Here is a 21907-nt window from a genome sequence, read left to right as displayed (position 1 = left end):
AACTGATAAATTCTGCAGTTATGTGAAATGGAAACGAAGCTCAGCTCTCTATCTTGTCCTTACACACTGGGTTCCAAAGGAGGACTTAAGCAAAGAAGGAGCTCCTTACATATTTTGTTCCTCTCGTTCTTTGTTCGTCAGGGCCCAGAAACGCCTGATGTGCATGCAAGCCCTTGCCCGCACACAAGAGCAGCAAAGCTTTTAGCGTGTTCTATACTGGATGAGTAAAAGAGCCCTGACGGTTGTACTTCACCCCTCGGCACAGCTTTCCTGGCCCAGGTCCCCCGGAGACTCCGGCTGTTTATGCCCCGCTGCCGCCCCAACATGGCTCCCAGCTGAGGGGCGCCGGCGCGGCTCCCCGCGCTGACCTGGATTCCCCGGGGAGGGCCGTGGCCGCCGCCTCCGCCAATCGCCTCGCGGGGCGGTGCTGACGCGCGGGGCCGCCTCCATTTCGCGGCGCAGCGCCGGGGTTGCGCAGCAGTCGGAGTCGTCTGACGCCGGGGGAGGACGCGTCTGCCTGACCGCCGGCTGTCTGCCGCCTCGCACCGCGCACCCACCCGGCTCAGCCTGCACCGAGACCCACAGCCCAGGTTCGTGAAAGCTCCGGGGCCTTCCCCGCAGAGCGCGGTGCCGGCGAAGCGCAGCGGCGCGTGTGCGGCGCGGGGCCCTCCCGCTGTGCGCCCGGCCGGCCCGCGGACCCGCGGTCGGCGTTGTCGCCGCTCCGTTCCGCTCGGTGCGCGCCGCGGCGGGGTCGGTGCCGCAGCCGGGTGCGGCGCGGCCGCCATTTTGTGGCAGAGCGATGGCGTTTGCTTTTCTTCCTCGGCTCGGCGGGGGCGGGGCTAGCCTGGTGGGGCGGCGGCTGGGCGGGGCCGGAGGCGGAGCGCCGCGCTCCCATTGGCGCGGGCTGAGGCCGTGTCCGCCCGCCGCCTTCCCATTGGCCCGGGGCGGGGCCGGCTGGCGCAGTGCGGCAGCGGCGGCGGGCGGTGCTGAGTCACCGCGCCGGGCCTGACGCGCCTGTCCCCGCAGCAGCGCCGCGCACACACAGCCATGAGCGGCTGCCGCGTCTTCATCGGGAGGCTGAACCCGGCCGCCAGGGAGAAGGATGTGGAGAGGTTCTTCAAGGGGTACGGCCGCATCCGCGACATCGACCTGAAGAGGGGCTTTGGATTCGTGGTGAGTGCGCCCCCTTCCCGCTCCCCCCCTAGTGCTCACTCGTGTTTGAGGTTTATGAAGCTGCTTCTGAAGAAAATCCATTAAGGCCCCCATCAAGGCATGCTGCATGACAAATAAGTATCTGTTCGTTCATTGGAACGTAATTGTTTGTTTTTGTTGTCTTGGTTTTGCAGGAATTTGAGGATCCGAGGGATGCAGACGATGCAGTTTATGAATTGGATGGAAAGGAGCTTTGCAGTGAGAGGTGAGGCATCCTATTTCATGGCTATACGAGCTTGGGTATCTAAAATAAGAATCAGTTTAAACTTGAATTATGTTGCTGGTACTGTTCAGACTATTTTGTGCTTGTTCGGTTCTTTTTTTTTTTTCCTTGCAAACTACAAGTGTATGTAAAAGAAGAAAAACTTCATAACGTGTGGGTTTTTATGTTTTTCTCTTCCCAGGGTGACAATTGAGCATGCCAGAGCACGCTCGAGGGGCAGAGGCAGAGGGAGGTACTCTGACCGGTTCAGTAGCCGCCGCCCGCGCAGTGACAGGAGGTATGTGCAGCTCTGAACCAGAGCAGTTTAAAAAAATGAGCTTTGGGCTCATCCCAAATAACGTGAGCTGGAATGAGCTATTAAAAGGTGATGCTTGCATTTTGTCATTTGATGTGGTAGTAGGATAGTGAGGATGATAGAGATAGTGAGGATGACAGAACTTCTTAGATATGCCTGTCATCCTTACACTCCCTCCTGTAAGTACTTAATGCCTGCCCTAGGTTGTTCGGGGCGTTACATAGCTCAGGTTGTAGTACTAATGATGATATGCTGATAGCAGCTCTTTAGGTAGAGTCTTTGTTAATATTTAATGTGGTTATACTTTATTTACTAATACAAGTCTGAATTGTTTATTTCAAAACAGAAATGCCCCACCTCTAAGAACAGAAAATCGCCTCATAGTGGAAAATTTGTCTTCCCGAGTCAGCTGGCAGGTTTGTTGAAACACGATTAACTATTTTGACTTCATTTAATGGGTATGTAATGTAATTATTTTGTAAAATAATTAATTAAATTAAAACCTAATTTGTTAAAATGTTTATGTAATTAATATGATTTTTAGTAATGTAACTTAAATATTTTGAATGAAAGCTAGTTAACGTTAATTCATAATAATAATAAATTTATATGTTTGAGGATATATATTTATTTTTTTTTCTTGTTTTTAAAATCCATTTTAACCACATATTAAACCCTTTATTTGCCAGCCTATCTGTGTCGTTGGCCTTATGACGAGGAGTGCCTGTGGGTTATCCTAATCGTTCTGTCTTGGTCACTCTTGGTCGGGCCTGGTTGACTTTCCAGTCAGCTCCTACAATGTCACTTGGCCACCTCTAGATCTGTGTTTGCCGGTCTAGACGTAATCGATGCACTCCTTAAAGTGCCACATTGCAGCGGTCCCAGAGCGTTAACGAGATCTGATTCCTAAGTTGAGAGCTGTTCTTCCTGTAACGCTTCCGAATAACGAGGTCCTGGTCGAAAAGAGTTGAAAGATTGGAAATTAGGTGGTCGTTGGAATCCTGATCGCAGTAAAGTGGTCCTTGGTGACATCAAGCATAGAGAATGTCTGGATCCATCCATAGTCTCCTGATAGGGAGGGCAGTGCGATTAATGGCTTCCATCGACTGGGTAGTGTTCGGCAAGTGGGTGGCGAAGAGCCAGTCGGGCATATGTCATGACGGTATCTCCGGTCGCTTAATGCAGTTTGCTGCTTGGCTAGCCTAGGGAAATGTTAATAAAGGTAAAGTAAACTATATTTTTAATGACATATGGGGCACAAAATAATTGGTGTTATGTAAATGTAATTCTCTATTCGTATAAGACTTGTAATGTAAATGGAGACTGAAATAGTCCAAAAATATATGGGTAGTATTTCGAAGTCAATCCAGTATATATAAAAATGTGCTTTTTTATTTCTTTTTCTCTCTCTCTTTCTTTCTCTTTGTTATTTAATCTATAAAATCATTTTAGACTAATATTTACCATAATGTTAAGACACTTTATTAGCATTTTGCTTAAAGCAATATGCTTTTGTCATTTATTTCGTGCCCTGATACAGATCATGATACAGATAATGCAATTTTGATAGAATACAAGTATGGCAGTTGCCATGTTTGTGATTAATCTAACAATTTCTCTTCCAGTAGTCATAAGTTTCTTTTGTTTGCTTTAAACTGTTTTTGTATAGATAAGTGTCAGTTTCACTTCTTTGAATAACATAACTGGTCTTGTGTTAGGATCTCAAAGACTTCATGAGACAAGCCGGGGAAGTAACCTTTGCAGATGCACACAGACCTAAGTTAAATGAAGGGTAAGCCTATCAAGTGACCTCTTGAAAGCTGTAGAGTAACCTGCATGTGTAATATTTGGGGAGGGAAGCTGGCTACTTTCAATGTCAGCAGCTGCTCATGGCTTAATTTAGCTACCCTTTGGAAATGCATGTGGGAGATGTTTGGGGAGGGGAATTTTTCATGCTTCAGTGATGACAAGGGATAATTACCCTGAGCATCATAGGGTTTGGGGGTTTGGTTGGTTGGTTGGTTGGTTTTTTTCCAGTGTAAATTTCACTTGTATTGGTAACTACAATTTGTAATAATTTTATGTTTGGGGATTTTTTTTTTTCCATAGGGTTGTTGAATTTGCCTCTTACAGTGATTTAAAGAATGCTATTGAAAAGCTTTCTGGTAAAGAAATTAATGGAAGGAAAATCAAACTAATTGAAGGCAGCAAAAGGCACAGGTATGGATTTCTACTCTTCTATAAATGCTTAAGCATTTACTGAGAGACTTTGAAGTCAGGGACCAGGCAGCCGAGCTGGAGAGTGTGGATTGCCTGGTCCCAGCCAAGGCCAGTGAGGCTGCGTAGCTGACGCTGGTCTCTCTGTGCCCTCAGTAGGTCCAGGAGCAGGTCACGGTCGCGCAGCAGGAGCTCTTCCGGGTCTCGCAGCCGCTCTCGTTCCCGCAGCCGCAAGTCCTACAGCAGGTCACGGAGCAGGAGCCATAGCAAGTCTCGATCAGTTAGTAGATCTCCACTGCCAAACAAGAGCCAGAAACGTGGTTCTTCCAGCAGATCCAAATCTCCGTCATCTGTGGATCGGCAGAGGTCTAGATCAAGGTCCAGATCTGTTGACAGTGGCAACTGAACTATAAATAACTTGCCTTGGGGGCCCTTTTTTAAACCATACTTGCTAAAACTTGTGGTAAGTATGTGACTTTCTGTGGGGAAGGGTTTGGATGGGGAGGAGGGAGGGAAGGGGAAACTTTGTAGATGCGGACCATGGTGGGAAGGGTTATTGACTAATTGTATTACATGTTTTTTGATAACCCTTTTCTTGCTCACATTTTTTGTGAATGTCTGAAGTGTATAGTTTGTGTATATTGGCAGAGCTCTTTATAACTAAAGCAGACAGATTTTTTTTGTACTCTACAGTCATCTGGACACTTAATTCTCAGTATATGCAACTGTGAATAGCAACTCAAAAACATTAGTTTAATATCTCAGACTGATAGCTTTAGGCATCTAAGAGCTCTATATGTGCTTGTACATAAAGCTTTATTTCAGAGGGTATTTTTTTGTGCTTTTGAGACACTGTTTCAGCTATAGGTCAGCAGATTAAGTGCTGGTCGGTACTGGTAATAAAACTTTATTTTAAAATACTTTCATTTAATATGACTTGCACTACACTAAGAAAATGCCCATTTCACTGCCCTGTGGTAATAATATTCTATAAAGCACTCTTTATTTCTTGATACCTAAGAATGAAATAAATAAAGTATAAAGAAACATTCCTGCTTCTAGTTTGTTTCTTAGTATTAATAAATTGGTGGTGACTGTGTTAAAATGTTTCTTGAAGATGGAGCTGTGGCAAAGTGATAACTCTTTTGGGCAGGGGGGAGAAGTAGCATCCTTTAAAATACATCGTGTGATGTCCTTGGGTGTCTGTGTGTTCTGAAATAAGAACATTGATAATCAGGCTGACATAGTTCATAGCCAAAAGGGGAGTGGATGAGTCATTTAGCTTTTAATCACTTGGGATAATAAGTGTGGAATGCTAAAGACATGTACTCAGCATACTTCATCAGTTGTGTTTGTGCACATGCGTATGAGAACACTGAGGTCTAGATAAACCATTTTTGTAGGCTGTAGTCCTGGTTCTGGGGGTAGGGTGATAAATTTTAAGTTGGGTGGGAGTACTGCAGCAGGGGTTCTCAGAGGTTTCTGTGTTTTCAGTGTTCGTGCCTTCCAGTGGCAGCAGTCCTCTGCAATCCCTCTATTTCTCAAACCCTCACCCACAAGAGAACTTTAGAATTTATTTCTAAAAACAATGTGTTTTCATATAAAGTGCTTTACAAAGCTATTCTGGTAATTGTTGAAACCTTTGAAAAGATCTTCATACCCTAGGCTAGAATTTGGATAGATGGTAGGAGGCGCAAGGTGGTTTCTCTCAGAGCAAGGTCTGGCCTTGAGGGAGGTCAGGCGATTGGCCTCTGCAGCCCTCCTGCCCTCTCCCTGCTGCTGCAGAGTTCCTGGGTGCCAAGCTAAGGAGGGAGGAGGAGCTCTTGTGTCTGTTGAGGTGGCAGTGTATAGGCCTGCCAGGCGCTCCCAGGAGCAGGCATCGAGAGGGGGTAGGATCCACAGTTAACTGGATTGTTAACAGTCAGCTTTGGGCCATGGGAGGCTTCATTCTCAGAGCCGTAGTGGTGCAGATGCGGGACCTCTTCCCAAGAGGTGTGGAACAAGGAGGCTTTAACTTCCAGGGTTAAAGGTAGCATTCACACTCACCAGGGTGGAAGGTCAGCTGTGTTGAGATCTCAAGTCAGTTGATCCTTGTACTTGGATGATGATGGGCATCTGTGTCCAGGTGGGACTTGGCTTCAGCTGGAACCCAGGTAGCTGAAGGTACTTGGTGTGATGAAAGGCATCATAGACTTCTCTCAGGCTAAATGTGAAGTATTATGTGGTCTATAGGTAGTTACTCTGAATTCTGTTTCCAGACTGCACTACTTACTTGCCTTGCAAGCAGCATGAGTAGGTGTCTGCATTTTCCCAGGGGAGCTTCTTGTAATGATGAGCTTCCTGTTAAAAACAGACTCCCAGGCTTTGCAGTATGGAGACTTACGTTGATTTCTGGCCAGAAGTTACTCTGTGTTTATTAAGTGTAGGTTCTTGATACGAACCTGTTTATTCTTAGTTAAGATGAACTACAGTAGCTAGGACATTGGAGATGTCAATGCCAGTCTTTCCTGGTACTGTGTGTGTAGTGTGACCATACCTAGGTGGTGTCTAGAGCAGGTGTGTTGAGTTCACTGATTGCTACAAAAGAAGGCACATTCAAGGTTCGTCTGGCTTTGGAGGTACAGCTTGCTGGGCCCAAACTCAACATACAAAAGCAGTTTGTGTGGCTGTGATCATGGTTTGTGTGGACTCTGCTGTGTGGGATGACTGGTACCACGGTACCCATTGGAAGATGGGAGCAACCAACAGCCTGTGGGCTGCTTGGCTGTGCATTGAGTCTTGCTGGCTTCTGCACGGAGAAACTTCCAGAGGTCATCTGGGTCTGTTAGAGAAATTGCACTAATCTGCAGTGGTATCGTCAGGATCTGCTTCCATCATGTGCCAGCAGGACAGTTACAGGTAAGTGAAATTAAGAAAGGGAACTGATGTCAGCAGTGACTTTCTTACAGGCAAAACTGGGACGGTCACTTGGCAGCATGTTCTTCAGCTGTCCCAAAGGGTTGTCACAGTGACTTTGAAATCACTGAAAGTCTCCTTTCTGGGCTGACAGAGCCAGGCTTAGTCAGGAGCAAGGTCTTTGGGGAATAATAGTGTGGGTGCAGATGGCTCTGTGGCTGGTGTGTAATGAGCATGAAGATAAGTCTGACATAATGGCTGGAGACCTATGAGCTGGCTGCAGAAGGAGCTTGGAGGGTTGGGAGAGTAGCTGCTGCAGAATCCATATATTGTTTTCCTGGTTTTCCGCTGTTTCTGCAGTGTCTTGACACTGATTTTGTATCTTGAGCACTAATTGCGTCCACACCTGCACAGATCACTTTTGCTGCTTCTGAAGAAAGAAAAATTTGAGAATAGGCAGTTCTGAAACTAGGTTAGGGAAAGGTTGTGACAGCTACAACTGGGATTACTGTGTGATTTAAAACAAGAGGGAGGAACTTGGGAGCCTTGCCAGAATGAAGCCATTTTGTTTCCAGTCATTTATGACTCGGAGGCTGGAAAACAACCCTTTTGTTACAGTAGTCTTGCCAGCACCTCCATGGCTGTTTCCAGTATCAACTGCTTCGCACTGAACACACACCCGAGGATCCAAATTAGTGTGGTTTTTCCCCCCATTAAGTTATCCTTCAGCATGGTAAAGTGATCCTGAAGCAGCTCTGCAGCAGCTACTCTGCTGCATCTCTGTCTTAAGGCACTGGAGAAAGCTGGACTGGCAGCATCAGAGGGGTGACAGGTGGAGGATCTCATTCAGCAGTGCCTTCCTCAGCTATCTGTGCAGTTAGTCAGCTGAGCTTTGGCATTATGGACCTGCTGGAGTTGGAGAGTCTACTTCACATCTATACCAATATTGTATATATTTTTAAATTAAGTTTCAATCTTTTTACATACTTCTCTAGAAAAAGATCCAAATGTTTCCTTCCTTTGGCTGCAGTACTTGGTAGTTCTGTCCTCTTCTCCCTCACCCCCCTTCAAAAGCGACGCCCTTCAGGGAATCACTTAGCTTGAAGCAAAGCTGGGATTTGTTGCGTTAAAGAATATGTAATGTTTTTGTGTAGTTTTAGCCGCACGCAAACACCCCTGTTCTTTGCATGTGCTCAGTGCAAGTCATGACTTTTGCAGGGTGTCCAGTGTAGCTTAAAGCACCAGACTGTGAAAACCTGAGTCCTGATAGTTTTGATAGTATGTAACTGTATGAAAAATACTGCTGGTGCAAGAAGTCCATGAAATTTCTAAGGTCTTCAGTTACCTCTGAATTTTTGACTGATTTAAATTTAACGTACTGGGTATGTAATCCTGAGTTAAAGAGCGACTGGATTCTGACTTCATTTTAAAGCAGTGATTCATCGGTAGTTATATTGTAAGCATGTGTGGCTTAGCTTGGAAAGCATAAGAAAGAAAGGAGCAAAGCCAAAAAATTGGCTTGCTTTACTCTGTCATGGATCTGAAAGACCAGGATGAGCAGAAATCCCTCTCCCAGCTGGAGAAGCAAGTAGAGTAGTGGGAAGAAGTACAGGGGCCGATGATCTCTGGGGCGAAGGTGACCTTGAGGATAGCTGAGCAAAGCTGTGCATTCTGGCAGCAGTTTCTGTGCACACAGTTTGCCTGCACCTGAAGGAGAAAAAAATAGATTACAGATTAAAATTGCTTTCAAACAACTGAAAAAGAACCCTGCCCACCTTGCTGGTGTATCTGCCTGTGCCTAAAAGCTGCTCTGTCAGGAAAAATACTGCAATCCCTAGAAGGTTTTGCCTCCTGCTCCCCTTGCAATGGGCAGAGACAGATGATGTTACAAATGTGAACTTTGTTCATAATGGTATTGGAGGCCTTGTGTCCTGCTCTGGACTCTGCATCTTCTTGCAGGGAAGGAATCTCCTTCTGAGGTCATAAGAGTCCAACATATGAAGGTATAAAATAGGACTAGGAGGATTCCTACCTGGTTTAGGTAGGATGAGGAAAAGAAGGAGGAGCAGGTTTTGTATACCAGGTTTTCATTCTAAAGTCCTGGGGCTGCACCTGAATGCACTGACTGGTTTGGGGTAGCAATCAGCTGGGGACTAACTGTCACTTGGGGTTTGAGCTCTGTTGCTACTTCTCAGTTCTTTGGATTTGGGGTTTTTTGGGTTTGGGGTTTCTTTTGGTGCTAATAATTCTCTTCTCCCAGCTTCATTACTGAGACCAGAGGTTGGAAATGTGTTTAGCAGGTCACTAGTGACCTTAAGACAAAACCATCCATCTGCTTGTTCAGTGAACCTTCCATGGTGATCAGGTGCCTGTGTCAAAAAAACCTGCTTAGCTATTCTTCCCTCATCAGATAAGCCAAGCAGAGGTTAAAGTAATTTCTCTTCCCACTCAAAGTATGGGAGTCAATGTCTTGGGACCAGCTTGTCCTGTGTCTGGTTGTATTCCTAGGTCCTATTTTGGGTGACTGGGGTCAGTGTTCTACAGAAGTATATCCCTAAAATCCATGTTTTCACCATTGCTCTGCAAAGCAGAGCTGCCATACTTCTCTGTTCCTGATGAGAGAGAGAGAGGGGAGGTAGGTGTGGAAGACCATACCAGTCATCGAGCTTGAAGGCTGCAGAGACGGCATAGCCCAGCAGGAATCCAGTGAGGGGCATTAAGGCAGAAGATCCCAGGAGGTGTTACAATGGGGATACTGTAACATGCATATCAAACAAGGAGTCCCGTGGAAAAGAAATAGATATGGACCGGTTCTTGCTAGATGTTTCAGAGATGTTTGTTTCTCCAGCCGCATGGCCGGGCTCTGCCGAGGAACTGCTGCAATCACAGGACCCGAGGGTCCTTGCCCGTGCAGGGAAACACAAAACAACCAATGGGGAACGAGGCTGAGCAGGGGCAGGGAAACCCCATGCCTCCCCCCCAGGGCCCCTCTCCCCGGACCATATGGCGGGGAGAGGAGACCCCGACAAGGAGGGATGGTGAGAAGACGACCATGATACAGCTTCCCATGTTGGCCACAGACAGAACAATTATAGCAGCAGATGACAGTAGAAGCATAACCATCCCTGCCTAAAATAGAAGTGATTGAGATGAGGACAAGAGAGAAATCCCCAGCAAAACTGGCCTCAGCTGTTAGAGGCAGCTGTACCCAGTTCCCTGTCCATCACGTGTGAAGTACACAGAGGGCATAAGTGACTTTCATGGACATAAATGTTATCAGTAATCAACAAGAGACTGTCATGGGCTGTTACCGAGAGAGACTTTAAATAACCAAATACCTTTCTGGTCTATATGTGAAATGACTCATCTTGCTGCACAAGCTGCTTGCATCTCAGGCATTGCTACATGTCTTTGTCCAGGTCCCTTTGTGACTCTAGTCCACCCCAAGCAGGTGCCAAGGAAATCACTTTACTCACAGGTAGAGCCTAGTGGAGTTCTTGAGTTAGACAATAGTGTTTGTGGTTGTCTGGATTTCTGTTTTGCTGTTTAAATGCCTGATGTATAAAGAAGGCAGGGACATGATTCCAGACATGAGTGGACACTTGGTGATCTAGTGGCTTCTGTTGGATAGGTATCTCAGTGACTTCAGCAGCAACGTTGTGATTTGGTTTTTGCCTAGTGCTAGATGTCTGAGAACAGTGGGGTGGGTTTCATTTGTTTTGGGATGTTTATTGTGTGTTTGGTTTATATCTGGGTTCTGCTTTGGTTACAGCAGTAGTTGAGGGTGGTGCCTATGAGGTTCATTAGTGCTGATATAGCAAAAAACCCCCAAAGTTAAAACTGAAGCCAAGGAGAGCAATGTAGGAAGTTGGCTACAAAATGTCTGCCTGGAAAATAAGGAGAACTTCTCCTTGGGCAAATATCGTAATCACTGAAGTGGCGAAGTGGATGTTTTGAGCTCTGTCCTCAACCCTGTCATTGATTTGTGGCATGTCTTAAAGAAGTTAATATGTCTGTGATTCCATGTTTGAAAACTTCCTCAAGGCCCTTTACTGAAAGGCCACTAGCACAGGCTAGTTCTTACCTTGGTGATAAAACCAGTGTACTGTGGTTTCTTCTCATTCAAGATAATGCCAATGGCACAGGGGATTAACATCAGCACCACAGAGGTGATCATTCCTTTGTAAGGTACCTTGCCCTCCAAATCACCCTCATAGAGTCCTCCTGAGTAAAGGTACAGAAGCAGTGGCAGTAATCCAATTGCCAGGACCATTGGGCATGTGGTCATTGCAGCACTGAGATGAAGAAAGGACCCCTCAGTAGAAGAACAACACTTTTTAAAAATAGAATATGCTCATCTGATTACTTGCCTGGACAGATGATTTTAATGTAAGACTTTACCTTGCTTTTTCCCAGCTTGTCATTGAGATCTCCCCAACATCACTGACAGGTTGTAGAAGGATGTGATATGAATGGAGAAGTGAGAAGATGACTCAAGTTTCACACAAGGTGAGAAAGGACCCTTGTCATGGGTACAGTTCACATTTCAGAAATTCACAACTGAGAGAAAAAGTAATGCTTTGCATTTTCATGCTGGATCTTGGTTTATTGCTCGGGTTTGTTGGAGAGCGGTGTTCTGCTAGTTCAACATTTCTCCCTGATGCAGCCTCTTCAGGCAGCATGACCAGTTTACACAGAACTCCATGGATACATACAGCATATATATATGCTCTATGTACTGCTACATGGAGCTGAAAAAGTGTTCCTGCACCCATGTCATCAAGAGCAGCATGCCAGTGCTTCAGAGAAAGGCACAAAGTCCTGTTGTAAACAGGGACAAATTAACTTACCGAGCAATATGGGTGCTTTAAAAATGTTTTGGACTTAGTATTTCAGTCTTTGTCCAGCTTATTGCGGCCTCCTAATATTGATTAAATTCGTTTCTGAACCAGTCATATGACTAGATTGGCCTGGACAATCAACAGGTACGTAGCTTTCCTTACCTGAGGTTCATGTCCCCTCTCAGTGCCAGGCTAAAGATGTTGTAGAGGTTTCCCCCTGGGCAGCAGCCACAGATGAGGATGGCCAGGGATTCTGAGGTGCCCAGCTGGAAGAGCTTGCCCAATAAGAATGCTGTCAAGGGCATGATGCTGTACTGAGCCATTATAGCTATTGCCATGCCTTTAGGTCTCCTGAGGTGAGTTGTGATCTTGGCTATCTCCATTGTACATCCCAGAGACACCATGTTGATGAGGAGGACCATGATAAGGATTACATTCAGGGCTGTGTCTGTAGCCTGCTGTCCAAATGCAAAGGGTGGTGCCACACTGGTCAGAGAGGTGCTGCTCTGCGTGCAACATGGGCTCCACAGTTCTGGGCTATCAAAAGCTCCCTTGGTCTTGTTCATCTTGCTGAGGGGTTAGGAAGCCCCTACTACTGTAAGTGGCTGGGAAGGTGAGGGAAGGATTGATTCAAAAGTCCAATAACATAACATTAAATTAATGCAAGCAAAACATGAGCTCTCTTTCAGGACACCACTCTTACCGTTCAGCAGCTGTTGGAACAGAAATCTGTGTTTAGAGCAATCAACTGTGAACCCCATTCACTTTGGAAATATCCTGTGCAGTTTGTGTAGCTTCTGCTCTGGTCCTCCACCTCCTCCAGCATCCACCCTCACAATGAGACAGCTGATGAGAGCAAGAGGGAGACAGTTCAAGGTGGGTAGAGATGACAGGTAAAGACGGGCACTTCATACAAAGGAAAATGAACCAGAGCTCCTCTCATCCACAAGATACTGCTGAGGCCAATGCTTGAAAACATGATGCATCCAAGGTACTTTGTTTTTAATGAGATTATAAAATACTTATTCTTCTGGACATAAATAAATCTTTTGCTAGCAAGGTCTAGTAAGAAATTACTCTGTGGGTGAGTAATTTCTCTAGTAAACTCTTAGGGGCCTTCATGTCTCTTTTCCTGATGTGTTGTCTGACACTGTCTAGAAATTTTTTGGTTGCATATAGGAATTAATTCTCTGAGCCTTACCAACATTGAAAATATTATTCCCGCCTTAGCACTGAGGGAAGGTTCTGCATGGTAGGAACCTCAACTGACCTCTGCAGTGCAAGGCTGGGCTTGATGGGCATCCAGGTCACCCAGGACCTGGGGTGTTCTGCACTGAGATCCAGCCGGGGCTGCAGACATGACACAAACTCTCCAGGCAAAGGCAAACAGGCAGCTGTCCCCCACCCCAGACTGGTCCCTGCGTGTGCTTTCAGTACAAGGCTGCACGGCGTGATGCACTCAGTGCTCTGGGGTGCAGGGAAGCAGGGCCTGGGCAGCTGCTGCTGGGGTGGGAAGAGGGACTGGAAAGGTGGTTGATCCTCCAGCTTCTGCAAGGGTGTCTGCTGCTCATCCTGTCACTGCTCCCTGTCCCTGGCTTCCCTACACCTGCCATGCTAGGGAATGGCACGTTGCCTGCCTTGCCCTCAGGTGTCATGCTTCCTGAACCCTCAGCAGGTTGTGCCTTCATTTAAGGCATTTATTGCCTTCAGTTTGACCTGAGCCATCCCCTAGCTCAAGGGAGGGACTCTAGAAACAGACAGAGCCGAGCACATTAAACTAGAGCAAAATGTTACCTTAGCGCCAGTGGATGCAGCTGTGGGAAGCTTTAGCAGATCACCCGCTGCTCCATCCTTTCCTGGCTGAGCTTGGTGAGCAATAGTACTCTTCAGTCCTTCTGCTTCAAGAAAATCCCCCTGGTAAGACCCTGTCCTCTGCTTGCAGGATCTGAAGCTTGGGTCTAAAAGAAGCCTCACAGATAGGGAAGTTGTTGTTAAATGATAGTTGTACTAACAGGACTGGGGAAGGGATTTTAACCAGGGAGGTTTGCGGCACTGTGGCTGAGTTCTAATTCCTTTGCTGGAGGGCATTATGATGCTGCAGTAGCATGTCCATTGCTTCTATTCATCTGGGAGCTCAGCAGGCTCAGCCTCTGCAGCCCTATTGCTCTGGAAACACTGCTGGAGGCAGGCAGGAATGTCAGAGCTGTTCTCCGTGTTCCTCCCCACTTGCTCTTGCTTTGGTTGGGAACTTTGTTTTCCAGGCAGGCAGCCAGGCCGGAAAAGCACCACCAACAGCTCAGGAGGCCAGCACAGGCATCCCTCATCGGGGGAAAGGAGCAGTGCCTGTGGCTCCCAGTGGCTCTGCACATCCCTGCCCATGGCTTCTCCCTTCTTTGTGAGCACCACACTGCCATTCTTGGGGACAAGGGTGCCTTCAGCAAGTCACAGATGGTGCCTTGAGCCCCCTGTGTCACTGTGGTGGTAGAGTAGTGCCTGGGCTCATTGCTGGGCCCTGACTGAGCAGGTGGGGCGAGGTGGCCTGCAGCACTGCATGCATTTTGATTTTCTGTGGGCATCTGCAAGACTGCCAGGCACAAGCAGGGGCTGCCCAAGCAGCACATGAGCAAGATCCATAAGAATTGAGAGAAAGTGCAGGAGCAAAGCTCAACAGCAATTTCTTATCTCTTTCTATCCCTCTCTTCAGGATTTTTTTCCCCTGTGAATCCCCAGCCTTCCTAAAGAGATGCTTGTTTTTCACCGTGTTTGCCTTTCAGCTGTGTGCTGAATTTTGTAAGAAATGCAAAAAAAAGTCAAGACAAGCAATTAAGTGATTATAAATTGTCACTGCCTTGGCAGCACCCCCTCTTCCCCTAAACTCAGTGTAGCTCAGGTTTTTAAAATGACAGTGTTCTGACACTCTCATCCTTTGTCTTTGCAGGGCTGTAGAAGAATGTTTCAATGACTCTAATAATTAAAAAAATGCCTGCTAGTTGTTCATTGTTCAAGCATTCCTGCTGGTTCCCTGTAGTTAATGGAGAAAACACCACAGGAGCCAAGGAAGAGACTGGTTGAGGAAAGCAGAATAAATTAGGGTCGTTACTTCACACTGGTTTATGCTTGGACATCCAGTTATTTGACATGGGCATCAGAGCTGGGAGTTTGCATTCAAGAGCCAAAGAGCTGCATCTCAGCTGTAAAGCTGCTGCTCCCTGAGGTGGGACCTGGGAAGGGGGATGGCTGAAGGGATGGCTGGAGGAAGGAGCAGGCTCCCATGCCGGAGGGCCCGGGTGTTGCATGGGATTGCTGCTGATCTCGTGCTCAAGTCATCTGCCTCGGTTCAGAGGATGCTTTTGCCTTGCAGAAGCTGTCTCTTTAATCCTGGGCAAAGCGTGCCTTTTCTCTCCTTCCTTCGGCCACTTCCCGGAAGGGCTGAGTTCCTGAAAGGCAAACTTCCAGCTGCTCCTGCAGCGTTGTCCGCCTTTCCCTGTGAGCGGAGGGCGCTGCCCAGCCTGGCCCGGCTCGCAGGGCTCGCCTGCGCGGCTGCTGCCGCTGGAGGGCACTGGTCGCATGCCCAGCGCCTCGGTGCTCGCCCAGGAGAGCACACCGCCCAAAACACACCGCAGACTGCTTAGATCGCCTTTGCCAAGTAAGATGTTCCCAAATTCAGAGGTACGGTCTAATGCAGCAGGCATCAAGGGATGCTTACCAAGCCGGAGGCATTGAAGGAAGTATTTTAAAAAAGAATAAGAAAATGTATACAACTTTGCAGACTTCCTGTTGGAGCTCAAAATGAGCTGTGTTGTGGTTTTTTGTGTTTGTTTGGTTGTTGTTGTTTGGTTGGTTGTTGTTTGGTTGGTTTGTTTTGGAAGGAGTTAGTGCTTCTTGCTTTCATAATGTAGATTCATAAATTCGTCTGATAAATACAAAATGGCTTATGTGCCCCTTTCAGCGGTGGGGAGCTGAAGTCCAACTTCTTAGTTTGCAGCTGGGATCATCATCTCTTCCGTGTTTTTACAGAATTTAACATAACCTGAGCTCAGTCCAGTGGTTGTCCAAAGGCCCTGTTTCAGCAGATGTGCCCGACAGGAGCAGTGGTGCTCAATTATGTCAGATTTCACACTGTTGGCCCACAATACAAGACATGACTTTGACCTCTGGTGCCCACATTTTGCTCAGGTAAGGTTTGTTAAAACAGTGAGAACTGTACAGTTATGTGCTTGGCTAATGAATTTGCTCATTTCTGTGTGATTTTGAGGCAATTTGCCCACCACAGCCCTGCCCACATGCGGGTACTGTGCTGGAGTGGGGATGGAACAAGGAGAGCTTCTGCAGAGACAATCATGATTTGTCATGACTTATTCCAGTGGTGGCTGAGGGCTTTGTCCCAGCTGGAGACCCAGGCTGGACACCCAGGCTGGACTCAGCAATGTCAGCCAGAGCATGCTCCAGTTGGTCAGTAGTGAAAAAGAAGCTTGCTCTGATGCCTCCTCTCTGTTAGGGAGGTTATTTTAAATTTGAGTTTGCTGGGCAGGTAGGCATTGTTTGTACCTTGAGCAGTGTAGGAAACTCTGTGGAAAGAAATGCTGCTCCTGAGACCATGAGGTGCTTCAGCCATTTAGACCAACATTTCTATCAGTACACGGAATCTTCCTTTGAATTTCTAGAGTGAGGATTTCCACCAGAACTGGGAAGTACCTGAAGGCCTTGGTGGGTGGGAAGGGTCCTACCCCATCCTTCCAGTGGTGTTACTACCCTAAGGGATTTTAAATTACTGCAGACAGAGAGCTCTGGAGAAGGGTGATGTTTATGGTAGGCAAGCTCAGGTTGCCATGGATTTCTGGCTGCTGTGCTAGATTCTCTCTTTCCCTAAGGAACCTGTAGCAGTGAGCAATGAGATGATACATGGGAAAGACTCGTTTTCCCTTGGTGGGAAGCAAGCTGCAGGTTTGGGGCAGAAATCCCCCTGCTGAGGGGGTTGAGGGGAGCACTGGGGGCAACCCATGTTCCCAGATACAAAGGGTGTTCCTGGTTTTTCCTACCTCTGCCTGCAGGAAGTATGTCAGTGTGGTGTTGAAGCAGGGCAGATTTTTTGTGAAAACCTCTACAGAAGGAAGAGTGCTCATGTCTGTGATGGTTATTTTTCTCTGTAGAAAGAGATATTTATATTGTCCAATGTAGTTAGTTATTTACTATGTAATTAGTGGGTCTAGTTAAATATTTAATTTCTTTAGGGACCAGATGTCAAAGACATCTTCAGAAAAATTTGACAGCTTAAGTTTTCTTGCAACTTTGATAAAATGCTGTCAGCAGGACATTCCCTAAACATGTCTCCAATCTGTATAGGCTTGACTATTGCTCTTAGCTTCTCAGGAGAAATGAACCACCTTGTCTACTGTTTGTTTGACCTTTGCAGGGTGATAACTATACAGAAAATCCTGTGTTCTCTCTGGGTCACTTGAGCTTGTGAGAGCTGCTCCGGGCAGCAGAAGGTTGCCCAGTCGCTTGCCTAACTTCCAGCTGTGGATGCTGTACACCTACAAAGGGCAATTTCACCTTGGGCTGAGGCAAGTGTGTTCTTTTGTATCAAAGGTTATATTTTAAATTATTTCATTTGGTAGATTGTGCTCAAGTTCTAAAGTCACAGCTTTAAACTGCTCAATTAGTGACATGAACTAGTCCTCCTTCCTACGTATTGAACATGAAAATTTAATACAGGAGATGGTTAGGAAAGTGGAAAGTAAGAAATAAGGTGTCCAAGAATAGCCAAGGATTAATGAAAAAGTCCAAGACCCTTATGCAAGTCCCTGGGGAGAACCAAGAAGTCTGTGACAAGGTAGACTCATCACCCATTTTTTCCCCTCCTGCTACTGCCCAAGCTCCCCTATGAAGAGCAGCCAAATAAACTTCATAAGTGAGAGAAATTTCCACATTAAGGAGAATGCATGGAAACTACCACCAGAGTTACTCTTAGAAATAAGCGCCCAGGTGGCTGTGTGGGAGACCTCTAAAATCATGAGGAGGAAAAACACTGGTTTTTTTGGAGAACAGAAAGAAGTAACATGTTAAGTAATGCAATGCAAAATAGAACTATGTTTAAAAGCATACCTGACCTTGTAAGACCAAGCTGACCTTTTGGAGTTACAGGGCTAATAAGGAGGAAAATGGTGCTGCTACTGTGGAGGTCGTGGCTTTGCTTGGTTCTTGCCTGTCCCTTCAGGCATCCTGGCATCACTGACTGCTGTGCCTAGAAATGACCTTGTCTCTCTTCTCTCCTACACTTGTGGTTACTCATGGACTTTGCAGGGAAGCCGTAGACTGTGTGTATTAGAAGGTCAGACTTCTCTCTCTCTCTCTCCCAAAGGTGTTAGGATGTTCAAGAAGATGAACAGACAGATGTCAGTTTCCTTAGCAGCAAAGGACTCCTTGAGAGGTAGAAATGGCTGCAGCAGCCACACTGCACATTTTCGTGAGGCTCAGGAATGAAACGCCATTGACAGGATGGTTGGAGTCACTCTAGATTTTGCTCCCTGCTCTGTTGCCATCATCTGTGTGGGAAAAACAGTGGGGAAGGCTTCTGAAGTGATTTGAGCTTAATAAGGGAGAAGCACAGCACATTCTTGGTACATAAGCATTTTCCTCTAAGCCTTCTTCTGTTTGCATGCACTAAAAGGCTGGTGTAAAAGGCTCCCACAGGACACTCACGGGGGCATCCTGAGTGTTCCAGCCCAAGGGAGAACCCCAAGTGAACATGGAGGACAGCAGGGATTTACAAAGCAGCACCATAGCTGAGGTGGGGCACCTGAAACCACATCCCAAGGGATGTTTGAAGCCTGGGTAGTCCTGGACTGCTGGCCAAGCTCTTGTGATCCACAATCCATCAGTGGAGAAATCCTAAATAAGTATCTGTGTGTTCAGCAGCACTTGGATATGGTGACCTGTTTGTTTACAGAGTAAGCTCTGTGAGTGCTCAGTGCTGTGGCTCTGCCAACGTTTTTTAGTTTGGATTTGTGTGTTCCATATACTTTGTTCCCTTTTTCTTCAACCTGTACTTGTTGTGACTGGACCCTGATTCAGTCTGAAGAGGCAGGATGTGCAGAGTTCATGGTGTTCACTTGCAGGGGAAGAGAGCTGGACCTATTTCCTTGCTTAGCGTCCTGCTGTGGGATGCAGGCAAGCCAATTTCTGCCTCTCTTCCACCATCCTGCTAAAGCCCTGTTACCGCTTCCTGGACTGAGCTATTGGCCTTTCTGCATGGTGCAGATGTGCCACAAAAATTTCAAGAGGACTGTCGAAAAACCTTTGCTTATTTGTGTACTTTACCCATCTGCCATCTTTGGCAGTTCCTTAGGCCCACGTGGGCTGAGGTCTGTCTAGAACAGCAGCCTCTGGGTGGCTGGATCCCAGTTTGGGTGCCAAACATATTCCTGGTCCTCATGAATGTTTTGCTGAGTTTCTGGGCTGGTGGAAATCTCGTGTATTAGGCACTGCTGTGTTATTGGTATTCCTGTGGTCAGCCCCTGTGCTTGGGGCTTGTCCAGGCACCCAGGCAATGGCAAGCCAAACCCAGCAGTGCAGTGCTTTTGTCTTGCTTTAATTAATTAGAGTAGGACACAACTATTAGCAGCATGTTTTTGTTTCCATTTGTTCATTCTGACAGCAACCGAAGGAAGCCATTATCTCTACAAGAGGATGTTTCAGCAAGCGTTAGTGTAAATAAAGCTAACAGGATCAGTGCAAAGGAGAGGATCACGTTCTCTTAAGGACAGCAATCGATAATCAGGCTGTTACATGCCAAATCTCTTCAAGAGGCATTGATAGCGGGTTCACACTCAGATCAGCCTTTAATCTTGGAGGATCACTGACCTCTTTACTGGCTGATACATTTCCCACAGTCTACCTGCCCTGTAACACAAGTCTCCCTGTAAGACGTGTAGCAGATCGTTCAGTGCCTTCAGACACACAGAAAAGAAGTTGATGGCACCCACCTGCTCTTTTGGCCAAGACATTTCTGTATGCATCAGGCTAAAGATGGGAGGTCAGGTGTGGGCTTGACACTGGATAATATTTCACAATCTTCCCTACTCCATGAGCAGCAGCAACATTGAGCACACCCTAGGGTCCTAAAAACTGTGTGCTCCTCTGGCCCCTAAGCCAGGGACAGCAGCCTTAGTTTTAACTTTCCTGCAGCGCTTGGCTGCAAGCAACATTATTATTGGAAGCAAAATGACACTGAAGACCTGTTCTTTGTGCTGACAAATAAAATACTTAAGCAATGTGATGTTGGTTAAAAAATCTTCTTAAAATTTTTTGTGCATCCCTGGAGGAAAATGACGAGATGTATACTGCAGGGTGTTCATTCTTGAGATCTCCAGTGTTTCCTATACCCCTCATTTTAGTGTACGTCTTCTGAACTTTGCTGTTTGGCCCAAAGCTCTGGGCATTAGGTGAGCTACTCAGTTTTATTTTACAAAAAAAAAAAGTTTGTAGCCCTCAGGGATTTGCAGAGAAGTTTGAAAATGTGATCATAAACTTCAGGAAACCAGAGTGCAAGTAGGAAAAGCTCAAATGTTTGTAATTTTCTTTAAAAAACAGAACAAAATGCCTCTCAATTTTAAAGCTGTGCTTCTCTGGAGCCTGATTCATAATTTTTGAGTATGTGGGGTTGGCAGTGGTGGAAAGGATGCTTTTCGCTGCCCAGATCATACTTTTCTGCTGGGAATTTTAATTACCAGCTTTAACTGTTTCTGCACCTTTTTCTTGGCTGGCCTCTCCTGCAGCTGAGGAGCTTCTCCCCCCTCTGGGGGCTTGGAAGGGCAGCCAGAGGTGGTGGCAGTGGCCAGGATCACCCCAGTGGCAGAGGCTGGGCTGTTCTGCCTGGTTGTGTCTGGCCACATCCTTCAGACCTGCTGGGCAGCAAAGCCTCTCCAAGGTCTTGCAGCCCGCTGTCCAGGTGGGGAAGGTCCGGGGACGTCACCAGGGGCAGCAGCACCCCTTGTCCCCCACTCAGTTGCAGCCAGGGTGTGTGAACAGCTTGGCTTGGAGGATTGTCTCCCACCTGCAAAGCTTGCTGTAGGGATGTGATCTTCCCTGAGGGCTCACGAAGGGCAGGGGCTCTTTCTCCAGGGGCTTGTTTGCACGGCTGGTGACTCCTGGGAGTGGGGCCCCGGCATGACCCTGCTCTCGGCAGGGCACAGAAAGGCACGTTGCCTTCCCAGAAATCCTGCAGGGATACAGCAACACTGCTGGGCTCTTCCTCTTCTGCTTCTCCCTTCCCAAGCCACCTCCCTTGGGTACTGCTCTTTCATATTTTTAGAAAGCACAGTTGATGTTTTTCAGCACTGGCTTTGCACATCAGCAGCCATTGCACAACGAGCTCCCAGGCCATTTATTTCGCAAGCAAGGGCTGAACCCTGCGACAGTGTTTTCCACCACCTCGTCAGGAGCACTCTGGGCTCTAGCTGCTTCAAAATGGCAGCTATTCTTCTGTGTCCCTTGCCCTGCTTGAAACCAGGCCTCCCCCAGACATGTTTTAATAGCTCTTTTCTGTGATCTATTTATCCCCACGTGCCTTCAGGGGGAGTGGGGAAGGGCTCATTCCTATTTTAGGCACCAATGCACCAACATGCTGCAAGCAGCCCCTTTCTCTGCCTCCCAGCTTTCCCATGCCTCTAGCATGAGTGCCTTGCAGAGCTGGGGGGTCTGGAGGCTGGCCATGCTCACTACACCAGGGTCTGTGCTGCATGGGCATGGGCCAGCCCATCCTTTACAGAATGATGCCTGCAAGAGGGAAGTTATGCTTTGGCCTGCTCAATCAAAGATTTGAATTTATAAAAAACAAAACATCAGCCCTCAGGATAAAGGAGGGCAACAATGAGCAGTGCTTTGTTTTACAGCTAGAGGATGACCATGGAGACTAGTGGAGCCATTTATTACTTTTGGTAAGAGAATTGGCAAGACAAGTAGAAAACTTCAGAGGCTACAGGCTGGCTGGGCAAAGTTCAGTTGCCCTTCCTCCCTGGCTGGGCTTGGGGACTCTGTATGTTAATAAGGTGCACCCATATTAACATTTTATATCCACCATTTCCCACAAAAATATCTTATTACAGAGAGCTTGTTTCTCCACCCCCCTATAGTAAGCACCTGTGGGCTGTGTGGGTCCTGTGAAACCACCCTTAGCTAACCCGTGCCTATCTCCAACTAATCTTTTGGGGTTCTGACTGTTTT

At 47.0% G+C, this 21907-nt stretch overlaps 2 protein-coding genes and 1 long non-coding RNA gene across 6 annotated transcripts; 2 read left to right on the top strand and 1 right to left on the bottom strand.

Annotated features, from left to right (window-relative positions):
* The first annotated feature begins 470 nt into the window (after nucleotides 1-470).
* On the top strand, nucleotides 471-4867 carry SRSF5 (serine and arginine rich splicing factor 5). 4 transcript variants are annotated; one of them, XM_069017580.1, is made up of 8 exons: nucleotides 475-590; nucleotides 1030-1173; nucleotides 1347-1417; nucleotides 1617-1712; nucleotides 2077-2146; nucleotides 3449-3522; nucleotides 3840-3950; nucleotides 4107-4867. In XM_069017580.1, the coding sequence occupies exons 2-8, from the start codon at nucleotides 1048-1050 to the stop codon at nucleotides 4351-4353; spliced, it is 795 nt and encodes a 264-aa protein (XP_068873681.1). In that variant the 5' UTR covers nucleotides 475-590; nucleotides 1030-1047; the 3' UTR covers nucleotides 4354-4867. The 4 variants fall into 4 exon arrangements, with proteins under 4 accessions (XP_068873682.1, XP_068873681.1, XP_068873680.1 ...); XM_069017579.1 differs by having other exon boundaries at nucleotides 476-590; nucleotides 1027-1173; nucleotides 4104-4867; XM_069017578.1 differs by having other exon boundaries at nucleotides 477-590; nucleotides 4104-4867.
* A 2170-nt stretch (nucleotides 4868-7037) lies between these two features.
* Nucleotides 7038-12267, bottom strand: SLC10A1 (solute carrier family 10 member 1). The gene is given in 9 exon segments (XM_069017577.1): nucleotides 7038-7273; nucleotides 8356-8453; nucleotides 8456-8521; nucleotides 8524-8549; nucleotides 9498-9581; nucleotides 9877-9971; nucleotides 10927-11137; nucleotides 11244-11285; nucleotides 11846-12267. Coding segments are annotated over 9 exon segments (1191 nt in total). The 5' UTR covers nucleotides 12250-12267; the 3' UTR covers nucleotides 7038-7108.
* Nucleotides 12268-12472: 205 nt separating this feature from the next.
* Nucleotides 12473-20025, top strand: LOC138111556 (uncharacterized). Its single transcript, XR_011151388.1, has 3 exons — nucleotides 12473-12559; nucleotides 14622-15859; nucleotides 17097-20025. It is a non-coding gene; the product is annotated as an uncharacterized lncRNA (long non-coding RNA).
* The last annotated feature ends 1882 nt before the right edge of the window (nucleotides 20026-21907 follow it).

The sequence above is a fragment of the Aphelocoma coerulescens genome, chromosome 5, assembly GCF_041296385.1.
Source record: "Aphelocoma coerulescens isolate FSJ_1873_10779 chromosome 5, UR_Acoe_1.0, whole genome shotgun sequence".
In the NCBI taxonomy this organism is placed as follows: Eukaryota; Metazoa; Chordata; class Aves; order Passeriformes; family Corvidae; genus Aphelocoma; species Aphelocoma coerulescens.
The sequence above is the reverse complement of the archived record's forward strand: the minus strand, read 5'-3'. Positions and strand labels throughout refer to the sequence as shown.

Coding starts and splice junctions, on each gene's coding strand:
- SRSF5 (XM_069017579.1), top strand. CDS start 1,048: ATGAGCGGCTGCCGCGTCTTCATCGGGAGGCTGAACCCGGCCGCCAGG. Junction 1,418..1,616: donor AAGGAGCTTTGCAGTGAGAG/GTGAGGCATCCT, acceptor TTCTCTTCCCAG/GGTGACAATTGAGCATGCCA. Junction 2,147..3,448: donor CTTCCCGAGTCAGCTGGCAG/GTTTGTTGAAAC, acceptor GTCTTGTGTTAG/GATCTCAAAGACTTCATGAG.